At 41.6% G+C, this 17987-nt stretch overlaps 1 protein-coding gene across 5 annotated transcripts in view; it reads left to right on the forward strand.

Annotated features, from left to right (window-relative positions):
* Positions 1 to 17987, forward strand: part of DAAM1 (dishevelled associated activator of morphogenesis 1) — a 155792-nt gene that overhangs the window by 31252 nt on the left and 106553 nt on the right. The window contains exon 2 of one of the 5 annotated variants that reach the window (XM_045822617.1): positions 9758 to 10000. The exons of 3 other annotated variants lie outside the window; for them this stretch is intronic. In XM_045822617.1, coding sequence (XP_045678573.1) covers positions 9974 to 10000 — 27 coding nt within the window. In that variant the 5' untranslated portion in view covers positions 9758 to 9973. Of the gene's footprint in view, positions 1 to 9757; positions 10001 to 16045; positions 16146 to 17987 lie in introns of those variants that run through there. One more of the 5 variants, XM_045822619.1, reaches the window with a different exon arrangement.

Raw genomic sequence — 17987 nt, forward strand, 5'->3', positions numbered from 1 at the left:
GATTACTCACATTCTTATTCTGTTGTTATGTTTCACACCTGCTTACAATTTGTGGTACAGTTTTTATTTTTTAAGTCCCCGGTAAATTTGTATGTAGACTACTATACAGTATTCTTTCCTCAAAGACTAGAGCCTAGGTTAAAGTCTAGATGACTGGAATTTCTACTCTCCAGGGCTGGATCTTAGATCTAGTCAAGACTTAGTGCCAGGGTCTTTTATATGTTCATGAACATATAAACATGTAATGGTTAGTGTGAACATGAACTTGGCCATCATGTGTTCTGATTCATTCAGCTCCTACTTTGGCTTCTTGCTCTCAGGATCCTGGTTTTCTAGAATGCCTTTGGTGCCTAATTCTTTGCCTCAGGGATGGTGGTACTACATCTAGCCATGCATTTACTCATTCTTTTTCTTAAAAAACATATTTTGCCCTGGCTGGCATAGCTCAGTGGATTGAGTGCAGGCTGCGAACCAAAGTGTGGCAGGTTCGATTCCCAGTCAGGGTACATGCCTGGGTTGCAGGCCATGACCCCCAGCAACCGCACATTGATGTTGCTCTCTCTCTATCGCCCTCCCTTCCCTCTCTAAAAATAAATAAATGAATAAATCTTTAAATATATATATATATATATTATTGATTATGCTATTACAGTTGTCCCAATTTCCCCCGCCTTGTCCCTTCCACCAGCATCCTCCATTCCTTATGGCAATCGCCTCCCTGCCTTTAGTTCATGTCCATGGGTCGTGCATATAAGTTCTTTGGCTTCTCCATTTCCTATACTGCTCTTAACATCCCCCTGTCTATTCTGTACTTACCAATTTGTACTTCTAAATCCCTACACCTTTTCCCCTTTTCTCCCTTTCCCCTCCCAACTGCTAATCATCCAAATGATCTCCACCATGCTTATGATTCTGTTTCTGATCCGCTTGTTTGTTTAGTTTGTTTTTTAGACTCAATTGTTGGTAGTTGTGAATTCATTGCTATTTTAATGTTCATAGTTTTGATCTCCTTTTTTAAATAAGTCCTTTTAACATTTCATATAATAATGGCTTGGTGATGATGAATCCTTTAGCTTTACCTTGTCTGGGAAGCACTTTATCTGCCCTTTGATTCTAAATGATAGCTTTGCTGCAGAGAATAATCTAGGTTTTAGGTCCTTGCTTTTCATCACTTTGAATACTTCTTGCCAGTCTCTTCTAGCCTACAAAGATTCTTTTAAGAAATCAGCTTAAAATGCCAAAGTTTAAAGATAAAGAGAGAATTTTAAAAGCAGCAAGAGTTAAGCAGATAGTTACCTACAAAGGAGTTTGCATTTATTCATTTTTAACTGTGGTCCAACATCTTCCTCCAAATGCATGCATTTACCTTGTGTGGGTGCTAGCCATAGACTGTGTTTGGGCTCAAGAGTGGTTTCTGCTATGGATGTGGTTATTTGTTTTGAAAATACACATTCTCTAGCATGGCATCCATTGCCCATCACTGAACCACAATGAAAAGTATCTTGGCTTCAGTTTTTAATTTTAAGCATCTGACCCAAGTTTCAAGGCGTCTGGGATTTTGTTTTACTAGAAGCTGCTGATATAGATTGACCTGAGGAAGAGATCCAAAGAAGTCAGACAACTGATGGATCTGTTCTCTACATTTCATAGAATTTAACTAAAATTTAAGCCCCTAAAAGACAAGGGCAAAATATTTTACTTTATTGTCTATACTTAACCTATAAGAAATTAGCCTATGGTACTTAATCTATAATTGGCTGATTGACTAACTCTAGAGCAAACATGCTTGGCATGGTTTTAAAGTTTTTGTTAACATTCAAAGGTACTAAAATTAAATATTCTACATTAAAAATTGTTGCCTAGTTTAGACAAAGAACTGGCTTATTACATGGTTTTCTCATTAACCACACATTATTGCTTCCAACAACACTTAGTCTGAATCTATTAATGATAATTAATATCTCTCATGAGGAAGCCAAAAAATGAATGTGGTTAGTGATGCAACACTGATGAAACTGTTTTTCCCTCTGACACAAGGTGGAATGAGGGCCTCCTCTTTCTTTGCCTTTGCTTCCCCTCCTGCCTTCCCCCGCAGAGTTGTTCAGCCCCATCACTCCCATTAGGCACCGGGAACCCTGAGAGAAGTACCATGTAGTTCGGGGATTCTGAGTTTGTCAGGGCGGTGCAGTCGCATGCTGGGGTTGGCAGGCAGAGATCTGGATTTGAGCCTGTCCTCGGGCCAGCTCTGCCGCTGCTAGCTCTGTGATTCCTGGCAAGGTTTGATCTAATTTTCCTTTTTATAAAATGACTGTTATGATGCCTGGCCTCTCTGCCTACTTACAGGAGGCTTGTGAAGATCAAAGGAGAAATGGTACGTGGAATCATTTTGCACTATACTGTAGGATGTATGATTTTACTATTAAAAAGCAATCAATTTCCCATGTATGTCTATGGATTGATACTTATATTCATTGAACCCTCTTATTCATGTGTCCGGAAGCTCCAGCTTTAGGACTTTGGGGCAACTAAGAACAACTGCAAGGAAGCGAATGAAACATATGCTAAAAATGTTTTAGTTGGTGGTTGATGATTTTTTTTTTGTATTTGATCAACTTGGTACCTGTCACTATTGATATTTTCAGGTGGTTTGATAATGCAGTTCGGGACATTTCTCACTAGAGTCCATAAGCAGACTTTCTACTGGGGGCACTCAGTTTGGTAGAGGGGTGCTGAACCGATGCCTCCTTCCTTGGTTTATGCTTGTCTAGGCTGGCATGGTTTGTACCTCTAAAATAGCATAGAGAAAGCACTAAGTAGCTCCAGAGTGGCTAATTCTTTGCTCTTTTCCTTTTAGTTAGTGCATCAGAATTATTTTGATGGCAAGTAAGAGAAACTAAACTTAAGCAACAGCAACAACAACAGCAACAGCAACAACAACAACAGCCAGAAGATTATGGAATAGTCTTTTTACGTGTAAGAACAGGTGGAAGGCACAGATGGCTCTGGAGATTTAGAACTCCAGGGAGAAAGTCTGCTTAGCCTATCCTTGGTCTTTGCTTAGCATTAGCACGTTTTTGGTAGGGTTGGAGGGATGGGGGACCTGACACCAATGGTGCAGTGAAAATCCTGTAAAATCAGTATGCCAGCCAGGCAAAAAGAACAAGAGATTTCAGCAGGATTCTCAGTTCTCTGAAATTAGGGGGCAACTTCACATGCTTCTATCCATGTATCTACCAGCATAAGATAAATCTCCCTTTCCCTTTTATTAGCAAGAGAAACAGAAATTGAGAAAGATTGAAGAGGGAAAGATCTTCATTGAGAGGCATTTGTCCTGTATATATAATATGAGGGCCCTTTCCCTAGACTCTAGGAGTGGACCATGGTACTCAATAGCATCCTCTGTCACTTTAAAGGCAGTGGGTGTCTATATAAGCTGACACTGCCTAGCTCCAGTCACAGAAGCTGCAGTGTGAATGGTGTTCCTGGAGTTATGCAAAGTTATGGTTTCTACCTTCCCATATCTTTGGCTATGTTTCTGTCAGATTGTTTTCCCACTTCTGGACTTTAATAAAAGTATCCAGTATATCTCTGTAGAATTCTCACTGAAACAACTAACTGCTGTTTTCAGTCAAAATATTTATTTCTTTTTCTATGGTCAAACTAATTAATACAGAGCATACCTTCAAAGTAATTCTCTTGTGTTCTAATTTTAGAGTTTGATTCTTTATACAGCCAGCCTAGCAAATACCAGTGGTGCTTTCAGAGAGTGAACCACTGTCCTGAAATAGGCTTACATGTGAACAGGAAAGGTGTGGTGCACCTTTCATTTCCTTCCTTCTGTTCCTCACTCCCGAACACGTGCTTTCAGTGAGGAGCGGGGAGAGTCTCTGGCTCTCCATTGCAGACCACCTGTGTAGGCCCCATCTTGCCCTCTTCCAGTGTTTGACCGAGACCACTGGTGGTGACAGTGTGAGATCTGTGATTCTGAAGGGCCTGAAGGGCCTGTTGGGGATGGGCAGGTATCAGAAGTGTAGTTTGCAAGTTTAATTTGTTCCAACAGAACATTTCTGTAGTGTTCGTCCTGTGCTGTATGAAGTATGCAGAGCAATGGGGGAGTTCCCGTGTGGGCCTGGATTGTCTGGATAGGTTATCTGTAACCTCATACTTGGGCCATTTTTCCCAGTGTTCCACACCCGACCTGGTGCTCACTGTACACACTGTAAGTACTTCCACTAAACTTGACTCTTCTTGAGAGTAGAGATGGGAGGGACCTTGTTTTCTGTCGTGGCGTCCCTGTTGGGCCCCCATGGGCACACCTAGGACAATCCAGTGAGTGGCACTCACTGCCAAGGGCAGTGGGACTCGGTGGCTTCTTATGCCCAGTCACCCCCACCAAGCTGTGTCTTTGTCTCATACCCAAACAGTTGAGGCAGCGCTGGCTGAAAGGACATCCCCATGTGACTTCTCTTTGCTCTCATATCCTGAAATGGGATCCTTTGGTACTTCATTTTTTTCCTGTTTGCACTTCCATGGCAGTTATATAATTTTAAGTAGCATGGAATGATGGAGTAAGGCTGTCTTTTTCTGCCCGCCATTGGGGAAAAGGGTTTACCTCAGCTGGAGGCAGCACCTGGCCACGAGTAGATACCCCTTCAATATTTTTTGTGGAAGTGCTGAAGTAACAACATGTTTTGATCTGTAGGTTGGTTTTTCCTACCACTTTCTTTTTCTTTTTCAGTCTTACGTTGGGGGGACCTAGGTGGTGATACAAAATCTTTGAAATTTGTGTCATGGTTGGAAAATGTAATCACAATGTCAGCATTCTGTCATTCTCTATTTATCTTTCTGTATGGAAAAAAATTATTATGGTTCCCACGGACACAATTCCGAGGATCTGATCATTTCTCATGACATAAGTTAGATATTAAGATGTTTTATCTAGAGGTAATCTCAGCTCATAGAATTTAGAAATTATATTCTTGCCCAGTATTGTCCATTGTCTCCCCACCCGAACATTTACATACAAGAGAAAACTAAAGGAAGGGGAAATTGAATTTTTACTATCGGTTGAAAATGATTTAGAGCATCACTTGATAATATCTGGAAATTCACTTAACTTAAACTGTTTTGCCTTCCCACACATTTTGAGTGAACTCTAAAAGAAAAATACCTCTGTAGAAGCAGATGGGTTATTTTTAGATTGCACTCCTATATTTGGGGCTTCATTACTCAGGTTTTACTCCCCCGGGGCCAGGCTCGTATTTGTGTGCACTGTGCTCGATGGCTTTTCCTTGTTTTTCTCTGTACCCAGAACCACCTGGAGGCCAGCACACTCAGCACACATGTCAGTTTGTAATCTGAATAAATCGTGTGTCTTATTTGTGGACCTTTTTCTTCTGCCCTTTTCCCAAGTGTTGTAGATCAAAAGGTTACTTTGTGTTAGATTTACTTCTGGCTTCAAGTAATTTATTTCTCCTGGTTACCAGTGGCAGCCATTGGTTGAATGAATACTCTCCATTTTTCTCTGAGTTGTAAGATGCCTTGATTTTCCCTTTTTTAAGAAAAGATATATTACATTTAGAAAATATTAGAGAAGTAGTCCAGTGAATTCTTTTTTTATGAGGATTTGATTATGAATATTTGTAGCTCTGATTAGCAAGCAAGTATTGAATCCAAGAAGCATTAGTAGGCTGATTTGGAAGATTCCTTGTAGGGTGCTTCCTCAATGCATGCCATTTTGCCCAACCTGAACATGTTTCCCAAAGACACTTGGTTTTTATTGAGCAGAGGATGCTCTTTGTAGTTTGTTTTCCATTACATTTGGAGATCTTCCTGACTCCAGTGAATCATTTAGCTTTCAGTTTATGTGAGTTGCAGTTTCTGATTTTTGTGAGTTTGATGTACAAACTCATTTCACATCACTCTTAAAGGAAGGTGATACCTAGAATAAAAAACCATGCAAATAAGATTAAAATGAAGGACTTCCGGCAAGATGGAGGCATAGGTGGACACACCGTACCTCCACACACAACCAAGATTAGAACAACAACAATTTAGAGGCAGAATAACACCCAGAACTGATAGAGAGAATTTATCTGAATGGAAGTCGGACAGCCAAGAAGTTGAAGTAGACCCGTTCATCCAGACTGGTAGGAGGGGCGGAGAGGAGGAGCGGGCGCGGGTCTCGGCGCTCTGAGTACAGGGAGAACTGGGCGCAAAAGGCACCCGGGAGTACGTAAGCCTTCTGGGACGCGCAAGATTGCAGCAGTGGACCCTGAGTACACAACCGGTGGCTGGCGGACCCAGTGAGGCAGCATTGTGGACCAGGGCAGAGCACGCAACGCAGGATCCCCGGGGGGGGGGGGGGGCGGGTACTGAGGCCCCAGGAGAGTGGAGCTACCGCCATTGTTCCCTCCTGCCCCCACATACAATGTCACAATCTAGCGACTGGGGTGCCCAGCCCCGGGGAACACCTAAGGCTCCACCCCTCACTGTAACAAGAGCGACCAGACTGGGAAGAAAAAAAAAAAAAAGGAGAGAGAGAGAGACATGTCTCCAACAGAAGAACAAATCAATCCTCCAGGACTCATCTTTTTGAGCAACCAAGAGATAGCCAGTCTATCAGATGCACAGTTCAAAACACTGGTGATCAGGAAGCTCACGGAATTGGTTGATTTTGGTCGAAAATTACATGAAAAAATGCAGGTTACCATAAAAGAGATGAAGGAAGATGCACGGAGAACCAATAGTGAAGGGAAGGAAACTGGGACTCAAAACAATAGAGTGGACCAGAAGGAAGAAAAAAACAACCAAGCAGGAAAGCATGAAGAAATAAGAATTCAAAAAAATGAGGAGAAGCTTAGGAACCTCCAGGACATCTTTAAACGTTTTAACATCCGAATTATAGGGGTACCAGAAGGGGAAAAGGAAAAGCAACAGATTGAGCACGTATTTGAACAAATAATAAAGGGGAACTTCCCCATTTTGGCAAAGGAAATAGACTTCCAGGAAATCCAAGAAGCTCAGAGAGCCCCAAAGAAGTTGGACCCAAGAAGAAACACACCAAGGCACATCATAATTACATTAGCAGAGATTAAAGGTAAGGAGAGCATCTTAGAAACAGCAAGGGAAAAGGAGACAGTTACATACAAAGGAGTTCCCTTATGGGAACTGTCAGCTGATTTCTCAAAAGAGACCTTACAGGCAAGAAGGGGCTGGAAAGAAGTATTCCCAGTCATGAAAGGCAAGGACCTACATCCCAGATTGCTCTATCCAGCAAAGCTTTCATTTAGAATGGAAGGGCAGATAAAGTGCTTCTCAGATAAGGTCAGGTTAAAGGAGTCCATCATCACCAAGCCCTTATTTTATGAAATGTTAAAGGGACTTATCTAAGAAAACAAGATCAAGAAAAAAACATGTATAGTAAAAGGACAGCAAACTCACAATTATTAACAAGTACACCTAAAGCAAAACCAAAAGAAACTAAGCAAACAACTAGAACAGGAACAGACCCACAGAAATGGAGATCACATGGAGTGTTAGCAACAGGGGAGTGGGAGGAGGAGAGAGGGGGAAAAGGTAGGGAGAATAAGTAGCATAAAATGTAGGTTGAAAATAGATAGGGGAGGGTAAGAATAGTATGGGAAATGTAGAAGCTAAAGAACTTATAAGTATGACACATGGACATGACTGAAGGGGGGATATGGGTAGGAGAGGGTACATAAGGTGGAGGGGAGTGAATGGGGGGAAATGGGACAACTGTAATAGCATAATCAATAAAATATATTAAAAAAAAGATTAAAATGAAGACCTCCATTTGATTGTAATCTACCCTGGTCCTTTGTGTATTCATTCTGCTGTCAATTTTGAAGTAAACACAGTAGAAAGGTTTCTCTGTTTGTGTACGTGTGCCAGGTGGTCAACAGGGGAGGGCTAAATTCTGGAAACTTGGGAAGAGTAAATAAGCTTGTTTAAAACCTACTTAATTAAATTTCTTGGTTGAAATTCAAGGGAAGGAGGTTTAACCCTGCCTTGTGGGTCGGCTTCTGTTCTCAGCAAGCCCTCGAGGACCCTTCAGCAAAACCATGGCTCTGGGTTGGGTGGTGGTTTCCCTCTCACAGAGGCACGGCTGACTTCCTGCCTATAAATAGTTCACTGTGTTGGATGAATGTCAAATAAGTTTCTCCCCCTATCACCCATTTTAATAGTAGTGTGTTTGAGATAATGGAACAGTGTGAGAGGGATAAATTTAGCTCTGTCAACTTACTAGTGTAAACCTGAGTTGATTTTCAGTTTCAGGCCCATCGTTAACTCACTTCCCCTTGGAAATGGAATTTCAGCTGTGGTGTAGAAGAGACAAACCATGTGACAAATCCATTCTTTCTCTGAGGGACTGTAGGTCTCTAGGTGGGCCTCTTAGCACTTCCTTACAAATAGATCCTCACAGGTGAGGAAGCGGAACTGGACTCACGCAGCCTTTGTTAGCTGGAAGTCCGACTGGGGCAGGGCCGAGAGGAGTGTAACTGGAGCAAACATTGCAGCCATGCGAGGGGGTGGTGGTGTGGACACTGGGGCTTAGAGGCTGTGTTCACAAACGGGAGTGCCCTTACCCAGGGAGGCAGTAGTGTTCCCCAGGGTAGCATGGAGCCTCTTCCGGGTTTCTTTCTGCTCAAGCAAATTAAACACTTAAAAAGATAAAACAGATATTAACTCAATTGACTAGAGACTTCTAAATCATGTGAATTTAAGAAGCATTATTCTATGGCATGCTAGACTCCTTCCACCATTCTGTTGTAAGAATAAAAGTTCTCTCTGTTGAGTAACTGTATAGTTGCTGTCAGTGTGTCTTTGGCTGCTTACAGTGATGTAGAGGGTAAAACACACCAAACTCAAATGTTTCTAGCAGCGAGGTAAAGTGAGTGATCATGGGCAGGAAAGCAGTCATTCCTTTCTGCACATTAAACACCCAAGAATATCAATTTCCACCTGTCTCCCATTTTTCTTTGGACATGTGGCAGGCTGTCTTCTGTTTTCTCACTTTTGATAGAAATGCAATCCCAAGAATTATTTTACTTTCCTCCTAATTCTTCTATAGGAAAAATAAAAGTACAAGCAATAATGATGAAAAATGGCAGCCAACCCCTGGCTTTGGTGTTGGAGAAAGAATAGGGAATGGTGGGACCATGCACTGAATTGGTGCTGCTCGGGAATGAAAGTCCTGTGCTAATGGAATGCTCAACAATTTGGCAATTAATGAAACTGCATTTTTAAACATTATTATTTTTTTAGGGAGACTTTGGTGTACTGGCTAGGAGTTTGGCTCTGGAGCCAGACAGCCAGGGTTCAAATCTTAGCCACATCACTTATTAGCTGTGTAACCTTGGGCAAGTATACTTAACCTTTGGGCCTCAGATCCTCGCTATAAAACGCCAATATTAAAAAAGATGTCATGGGCTTGTAGGTAGAACTTGATCAGATAGTTTATTTGTTGGCAAACCACCAATATACAACTTCTGTTTCAGAGCATAGACTGTGGGCATTTACTGCATCTTTGGTCAAGTTATTTAATGCTTTTGAGCCTGTTTCTAATCCCTTGTAAGTATGGCACAACAGAACCTGCTTCTGAGTCTGATGGAGATTCCGTGAAGTGAGGCATGTGAAGTGTGGTGGGCACAGTTGATAAATATACTGTTTATTGAGCACTTAGTAGAGCATCTGCCCACTCGAGGGCTGATACTATTTTACCCCCACTTCACAGGAGGAAACTGCGAGTCGATTGTGGGAGCTGCGCTGCGCAGGCTTTTCTCTAGCACGGCTGCAGCTGGAAGGTTCCCACTGCCGCATTTTTCTCAGAGTTGTTCTTCTGCAGCCTGTTCACATCTGCTTACAAACATCTGTGTCTGTCCCACACGGTGTTCGCCACGAGGAGAGCTTGTCCTGCGGCTCCGTGCCTTGTCACGGGAGGGCCAGTTGGATGTCATTCCTCCAGAATGTCTCAAAGGTAATTTTTCCTCCTAAATTTTGGTTGTTCACTGGTTTTATCAGAGCACCGCTGTCTTGGCCTTTCTTCTGAATGCCCTTGATGTCTTTTATTTTTGGATCTGAAGATGGAAAGTTGTCTTTTCAGATTCATACATCCTCTAAAAAGCTGGAGAGGAAAGGGGATTAACAGAGAGAGTGATATGGTAGCTGTTCAACATACTGAAAGTCAGCCCTCCATTTAGTTTGGCGATGGTGACACAGCCACGTGGTGCATCTCTGTAGGCTTTTGAGGAATAGTGCATTTTGTCCAAACCAGTCAACTCCTTGGAAAGATTTCTGGTGGGACATGCTCCCAGTTGGTATGCAGAGGTGGTAAGGAGAGACCTCACCTCATCCAATGAATAGCCTAGTAGACTTAAGAAAATAGACTTAATTATGCTTAATAACAGGAAGTTCCCTTTCTTTAAAAAAACAAATCTCATTTGAAATGGTCACTTTATGTCCTTACAATGAGAAGCACAGTCAGTCTTTTTGTGGACTGTGGGGAGTGAGTAATCACTTCCTTAGTAGAAACTGTTTCTAACAAAGTGTTCTTGCTTGAGCTCCTGGCATTTGAGGCTTCAGGTAATTTTTGGCAGATCAAAAGGAAAAAGTTGTGGCAGAATGAAGTTGCCAGAACAATCCTTACATTTTGATTAGTTTTCTATCTAGTAGTGTTTTCAATAGCTAAGGATCTGAAGACGGAAATTTATTAGGCTCGTGATTTTGCTTATTACTCATCACACATGTTCTGGCTCTCGCTGGCCCCTTTGACTTTGCCTTGGGTCTCTTGATCTCTTGTCCACTATGCTTCAGGTACATTAGTCACCTTCTTGTTTCTTGAGCAGGCCTAGCATTTCCTCCCCTCAAGCCCTTGGTTGTTCTCTCTGCCTGGGACAATCTTTAAATTTTTGCATGACTGGCTTCGTCTCATCATTCAAATCAGTTCCAGTGGCATCTTCCCAGCTGTCATTTTCATGGCCTTGCATCTGCTAAAGAATCACTACCTCTTCAGAATCCTTGCCCACTCTCTTTTAATATCCTGTTTTATCTACCTGAAATTAGAGTAATTATGTTTGCCTGTCTCCTCTCCCTAGACTATGACCTCCAGGAAGATGGGGGCCTGATCTTTCTGGCCCATTGATGGGCCTCTGGTGCTGAGAACAGTCCCCAAAGGTAGTTAATACATGCTTGTTAAATTAATGAATTAGTTTATTTTTAATGTGTTTTTTTAAACAACCCCAAACTTCTCTTATTTCATGCACTTAATGTAGACCAGGGGTCAGCAAACTTTGTCTATAAGGTGCTAGATTGTAACTGTTTTAGTTTGGAGGGGCCAACATATCTCTGCCAACGACTGCTATAGACAGTCTATAAACATGAGTGTGGATGTGATGCAATAAAACTTTATTTACAAACACTGTTGGTGAGGTGGGGCATGCCACATTTGGCCTGTAGGCTGCAGTTGGCCTACCCCTTGTGTAAAGTCCATCAGTTTTAACTTACACGTTCTGGAATGTATGTGGGAGAGTGTGGGATTTGAAGAGTACCTTTCTTAATTGGAGGCTCTCAGGTCACTTGGTTTACAGCTAGAGCATGTGAACATCTATTCCTATTCTGCTAGACAAGAACATGTAGTAAAATTATTTGTGACATGATTGAAACATTCTAGAAGAGCGACATCCCCCACATGGTGGAATACATATGGGAAATTGTTGTAACAGAAAAATTAAGTACTGATCTAGCATTGCAGTGGAAATACCAGGAGGAATATTTACAAGAATTGAAAGTCAAACTAGTTTATTTGGACCACGCCTGGCCAACCTAAGCCAATAGAAGGATTTAGTTTAGGCTAATGCAGCAAATCTAGGGGATGGAAGTATCTGAAGTTAATGGAGCACCTGATGTGCTTTTCTTCTGAAGAAGGAATAAACTCAAAGATACCTATGTGCTATTGAGTATACTTTTGAAAACCTAAACTTATAAAAAAAATTTTTTTAAAACTGGGATTGATACAGGCCCTTTTGACTCCAGTAAGACACTACCACATGACTGAGCTTCCCAGTAGCCAAGGAAACTGTTAGATCCTGGACAGTTTCCCTTCTCCCCACACTGCTCCTAAAAGCAGGAACCTGGTCAGTGGGACGTCTCTCTGAGCTAGCTCTTTCAGTTATTTGAAGGATCACAGATTCACAGATGATATGCCATATAGTTTGTCACTATATGCCACTTAGTTATGCACTTGTTGGTGGATCCTTGTGTACGCCCTGACCAGGTGTATAAGGTGTAAAAACCCTCAACCTTGGTGTATAAGGATGACTCTCTGACCAACTGAATTACCCAGGTAGGGCCCAATCAGGTTTTTTAATTGTGGTAAAAAACACATTCATGTAGGATTTTGAGATTTATTTGCTTGCTCTAGCTATTAAATTATCAAGAATCTATTTAGAATCACTTCTTGAGTCTTATTTCGTTGACATGTTTCATAATTAGTCTGTGACCTTGAGGAAAGCATTTAATCTCATTGCCCCATTATCTAGAAAATACAGATCAGCCCTCAAGTTTCTTTTATAATTTGTGATGAAGTTTAGTTGAGCACATACAGCAGCTCCAGTTTTGCTGGAAGTGGGAAAATTAGTGAAGTTCGTATATCCCTTTGAAGCTATCAGCTTGCTTTTAGATGATGTACTCATCAATTGCTTTTCCTTCAAAACTAAACAGTGTGCTTAGAATGATGTGTGAGGATGTCATTGACAATTTTGAAGGGTGGGATATTTGTTCTTTACATTGCGATCTTTCCCCCAGTGCATAGGTATGAAGGCTATTTAGAGAGAAATGTTGGAGGCACAAATAATTCATGTTCTTAACATAATGGCTCAGGCCCTAGGAAGATGAGTGTCCTGGATATCTTTCCTCAGTTTTGTTTGTGTGTTCTGTGAGATATCTTTTTGATCTTGTGAATCAGGGGGAGTTCAAGGAAGTGCAGCAGCACCCCTGTTCTCGGCTAGACCCAGATGGAACCCAGAGTTTCTCAGAATGTATTGCTAACTGGCAGCAGGCAGCTGGCTTATGGGCCCTTCCTTCAGCTTCACTAAGATGTAACAGTTCTCTAAAGGCCCATTCATATTTCATCTTTTTAAACAATTTTCTGAGGTCATCCTAATTGGAAGTGCCCTTATGTCCTCTGATCCCTTACAGCACTTAATGCCTCTTTTGTGGCTGTTATGTCCTTTGTTCTGTATTTTGCTGTGTTCATGAGTCTCTCCTCTGTTAGACTGTAAGCTCCTAAATGACTGGAACCAAGTGTGATTTCTCTTACTATTTCCCACCCTATCGCGACGTCTTGCATACAGTTTCTCCTTCCCCTGTGTCCTCAGAGCACATCTGCAGGTCAGCTTCTCCCTTTTATCTGCTTGATTTCTGAAAGACACAGAGTATGGCTTGTTCCATTTTGTATTCCTAATTTTTCACATACAACCCCAGACAAATAGCTGCTTAATGGATGTTTAGATGAATGAGAGAGTGAGTAAAGCTATAATTGACCCAATAAAACACTAGAATGTCTATATTTGTATGATTTTTTTGCTGCTATAGACACCTCCTGAAAGTATAATGCATTGCTCTTTAAAACATCAAATGTGTTGATGACACATAATAATCATCTATTTCAAACATAATTTAAATGATGTTTCTTCCATCGGAGCCTTTCAGTGAAAGAGCCTCAGGATCCCCTTTGCTGGGTGATTCTAGGTTGGGCAGGCTGGTGTTGCAGAGAAAATGTAAAAAGGATATTCTGATTTCAAGTTCCTACTCTGCTACTTAGGAGTGGTTTGACGCTGTGAAGGTCACTGCAGTACTCAAGGCTGGTTCCTCATCTGTAAATGTGAAATCATAATATCTGATTGCTTGTGCCTCCCTCTTCCTTTCTCAGGGTTGTTGGGAAAATCAAATGATGCGGTGCATACACAAGTACTTAGAAAACCATAAATTACCTTACAGAGGGAGTATACCATTACATGTTATGAAATAGGGTGACACCCTATCGTTTTAACACTTACATTTTTTGTGGTTATATAAAAGAAGTAATCCAACCTACAATTAGGACAGTTGGCTGTTACCCAGATAGGGGCCTCAAGTTCCACCTGTTATACACAAATCCTGAAGAAAAGGACAGCAAGTAGTGCCCAGTTAGTTCAACAGTTTCTTTACTGCCATGTTACTAGTTCTTTCTCTTCATGGAACAAGAGAGAGAAGTAGCTAATGAGTTTTACGCTCAGAGTAAAACACTGAATTTTATTCCCCATTTCCTCCTGGTTTCTCCGTCCCCTTCTCTCTCACCTTCTCCAACTAGTTTGATTACCTTTACCCGGGACACTTTTTTTTACAGGCCCCATGGTCGATTTTCAGATTCTTGATACTTTTCTTAAATTTTGCCTTGCTGTATGCTCCTCCCTCTCCTGTTATGTTTCTTCCCCTTCCTTCTCTCAAACTTGACTCCCAGAGACGGAGTTAGAGATGAAAATAAATAGTTTTGGACTGTGGCCTGTCTTTGAGAAAGAGGGGTGGGGGTGGTGATTTCTGAATGCCCCCTGCTTAGCAATGGTGATAACTTGTACATTCTACTAACCATCTCTTTTCAGCACCGTATCTACCAAAATTTGCATTATTTCTAAGCTTTGAGGAGTAAGTTCCTCATTAACTTATTTAAGATTCCTAGAAAGTCAGTGTAGCAAAATTTGTTTCCAAAAATAAGAACCTTTTGAGAAAAGAGGTGTTACATTATGTGCATGCTGATTTGTGGGCAACAAAATCTTTAGCATCTTCTCTAAAATGAGACATTTGTCTTTGGGTTTATGTCTTTATTAGGTTGACTATTAGGTTGGTTCTTAGAAAATAATAACACAGTAGCTTAAAAAAGATGAGCTTGTGGTTCCAGGGGCTATGGTGTGCAGAGAGAGAGAGTGGGCTTTGGGATGAGACAGGTAAGGTTTAACTGTTTGCTGATACCTTCTAGCTCTGTGAATTTTGTTCATATCTTACCTTATTATTGTGCAACTGCGATATGTTCTTCTGAGCATGATTATAAAAATGCACTAAAATCTTGCATGTTGATGTCCCACATCATCTTGGGGACTTGGGAGGTTCTCTGTAAGTGGTAGTGTCATCTCATTTAGTCAAGTGGAGCATGGATCAGGGTCTTTTGCATTGCCAGGGAACAGAAACTCCATTTAAATTGGCCTAAGGGGAAAAAAGTTCATTGAATCATACACTGGGAAGTTCAAGGGATATTTGATTGTGGCTCAGCTGGATCCAGCAGTTAAGTGATGTCACTGAAACCTCCTCATCTCCCTATCCCCCTTGTCCCTTCTCTTAGTTCTGCTTTTGTCTGTGCTGACTTCATCCTTGGGCATGTTCCAACATGTGGTGGGAAAAACAGCTATTGAAGTTACAGGTGTGTGTGGTCCTTCTATCGCATGATTCCAAGAAAAGCAGAGCACCTGTTCATCTGCAGCATCCACCCACACAAAGACCTCTGGTCTTCTTGGTGTTGTGTGCTCCTCTCTAGATCAGTTGCTCTCTCCAGGGGATGAAGTGCCCTGATTGGCCAAGGCAAGGCCATGTGCCCTTCTCTATGGACGGAGAGGCAGGACTTACTTAGTAGACTGCCCCCTTAGAAATACATGGTGGAGGTGAGGTAAAGTAATCCCTAAAGGTGTGCAAGGTAGACAGATAGGTAAGAGACGTATCCATTAGAGGTAGCTATCAGAGGTCCCAAAGACAGATACAGAATACTCTCAAATTTGCCGCGCGTGCGCGCGTGTGTGTGTGTGTGTTTAGGTTGATTATCCACAGACATCTCTGTCCTGGTTGCTTTTCCAGTATGAGCAAGTACAGTTGTTAACCAGCACGTTTTTCCACAAAGGGACCGGCTTTTACCTTTCATGTGCCACCACCCAGTGAGGTGGGCGGTGTTTAAAAGAGGAGTCACCAAGGAGGAGCCAGTAACCATATTAGCAAGAACATTGGTCACAGCCCTGTGTGCTACCAATGATTGAGAGAGAGACCTGCCGAAACAGATCGTCCTGGTTGATTATGTTCGTGGAGTGGAAAGTGGTACCTATAAGGTAAACGGCAACTTTAGAAGGAACATAAAAAAAGATGTGGGGCAGAGGGAAAAGGTGATGGTATATATGTAGAAACTATAAATAAGTAAGAATTAAACATTTCTGATCATGTCTTCAAGTAGTAGATTGAATGTTCCCTCGAAATACAAAGCTTAACTTTCTTGACTTTGGTATTTTGAAGTCTCTTTTAATGTTATACACCTCTGATTTTGGCATTGATTTTCTCGTCCCTCTTTAAAAAAATAGCGACCAGCATTTTGCCTTCATCTTTTGTGAACAGCTGTTAGGCTTGCATGTGGTGCCCTTCTGTATGTAATTTATACTTCCTGTTACTGTATTTGCTCGCCTATTCAAGGTGGGGTCAGAAGCCATGACAGGATCGGGGTGCACTGATTGCACTGCTATTGCAGTCCTTTCAGAATCTGGCTTTAGGAAGCAGGACTTTGGGATTGCTAAAATGGAACAAAACAATTCCTTAATTAGATACTTCTAGCCTTTTATATAATGTTCCTGGGGCTGCCACCCGGCGAGTAGATGTTCTAGAGATAAAGAGAGTAACATTTACCTCTATGCCAAACAGCACAGTGAATTTAAGGGGATTCTGAATTTCCCTGTGTGAGGGAAGGTGAGCAGCCGTGCATTCTGTTGCTGTGGCGGTGAGATGGGATCGGGTAGATGTGTAGCGCTGTCTTTAGTAAGTGCTTTGGTACCCTCTCTTCCTCCTCTTCCCCTTCCTCCTCTCTGATCCCATTTGAAATTGTAAGTAAAGGGAGACAGTCATTGCACATGTTGGTGTTCTACAGTTGAACAAACTGTTTTCCTTTGAGAGCGAGCAGTGGTAGGGTTGGGTGTCGTGACATGGCAAAGTGCGGAAATGCAAATGTTCTGTGAAGCAAGGTCGGTTCGTAGATATCCATTGACCTTGGACTGTATTCCCAGGAGGACACAATGAGATACTTAAGGATTGTTGCTTATCTCTTTCATTAATGCAGATAATGAATGTATATAAAGTACATTGAAAGTGCCTGGTAGATTGAAGAGGGTTATCACTAAGTTATTTTTAATTTTTATTTTTTAAAGATTTTACTTATTTGTTTTTAGAGAGAGAGGAAGGGAGGGAGAAAGGGAGAGAAACATTGATGTGAGACTCATTGATTGGTTGCCTCTTGCATGACCCCAACTGGGGACCTGGCCCACAACCCAGGCATGTGTCCTGACTAGGAATTGAACTGGTGACCTTTTGGTTTGCAGCCTGGCACTGAATCCACTGAGCCACACCAGCCAGGACACTTAAGTTATTTTTTTAAAATACTTGTTGGTAAACAAATATGGCTGTACCTTTCTAAACTTCCACAACAGCTTGATAATCAAAGGGAAAAAGAATGTAGTCCAAGCCCATATTTAAAAAAAAAATAAAGGGCAGATAAAGTGCTTCTCAGATAAGGTCAAGTTAAAGGAGTTCATCATCACCAAGCCCTTATTTCATGAAATGTTAAAGGGACTTATCTAAGAAAAAGAAGATAAAAAAACATGTATAGTAAAATGACAGCAAACTCACAATTATTAACAACCACACCTAAAACAAAAACAAAAAGAAACTAAGCAAACAACTAGAACAGGAACAGAACCATAGAAATGGAGATCACATGGAGCGTTAGCAACAGAGGAGTGGGACAGGGAGAGAGGGGGAAAAGTTACGGAGAATAAGTAGCATAAATGGTAGGTAGAAAATAGACAGGGGGAGGGCAAGAATAGTATGGGAAATGTAGAAGCTAAAGAACTTATGACACATGGACATGAACTAAAGGGGGGAATGTGGGTGGGAGGGGGTGTGCAGGGTAG

The sequence above is a fragment of the Phyllostomus hastatus genome, unplaced genomic scaffold (genome assembly GCF_019186645.2).
Source record: "Phyllostomus hastatus isolate PE091 unplaced genomic scaffold, TTU_PhHast_1.1 phas_scaffold_501, whole genome shotgun sequence".
NCBI lineage: Eukaryota > Metazoa > Chordata > Mammalia > Chiroptera > Phyllostomidae > Phyllostomus > Phyllostomus hastatus.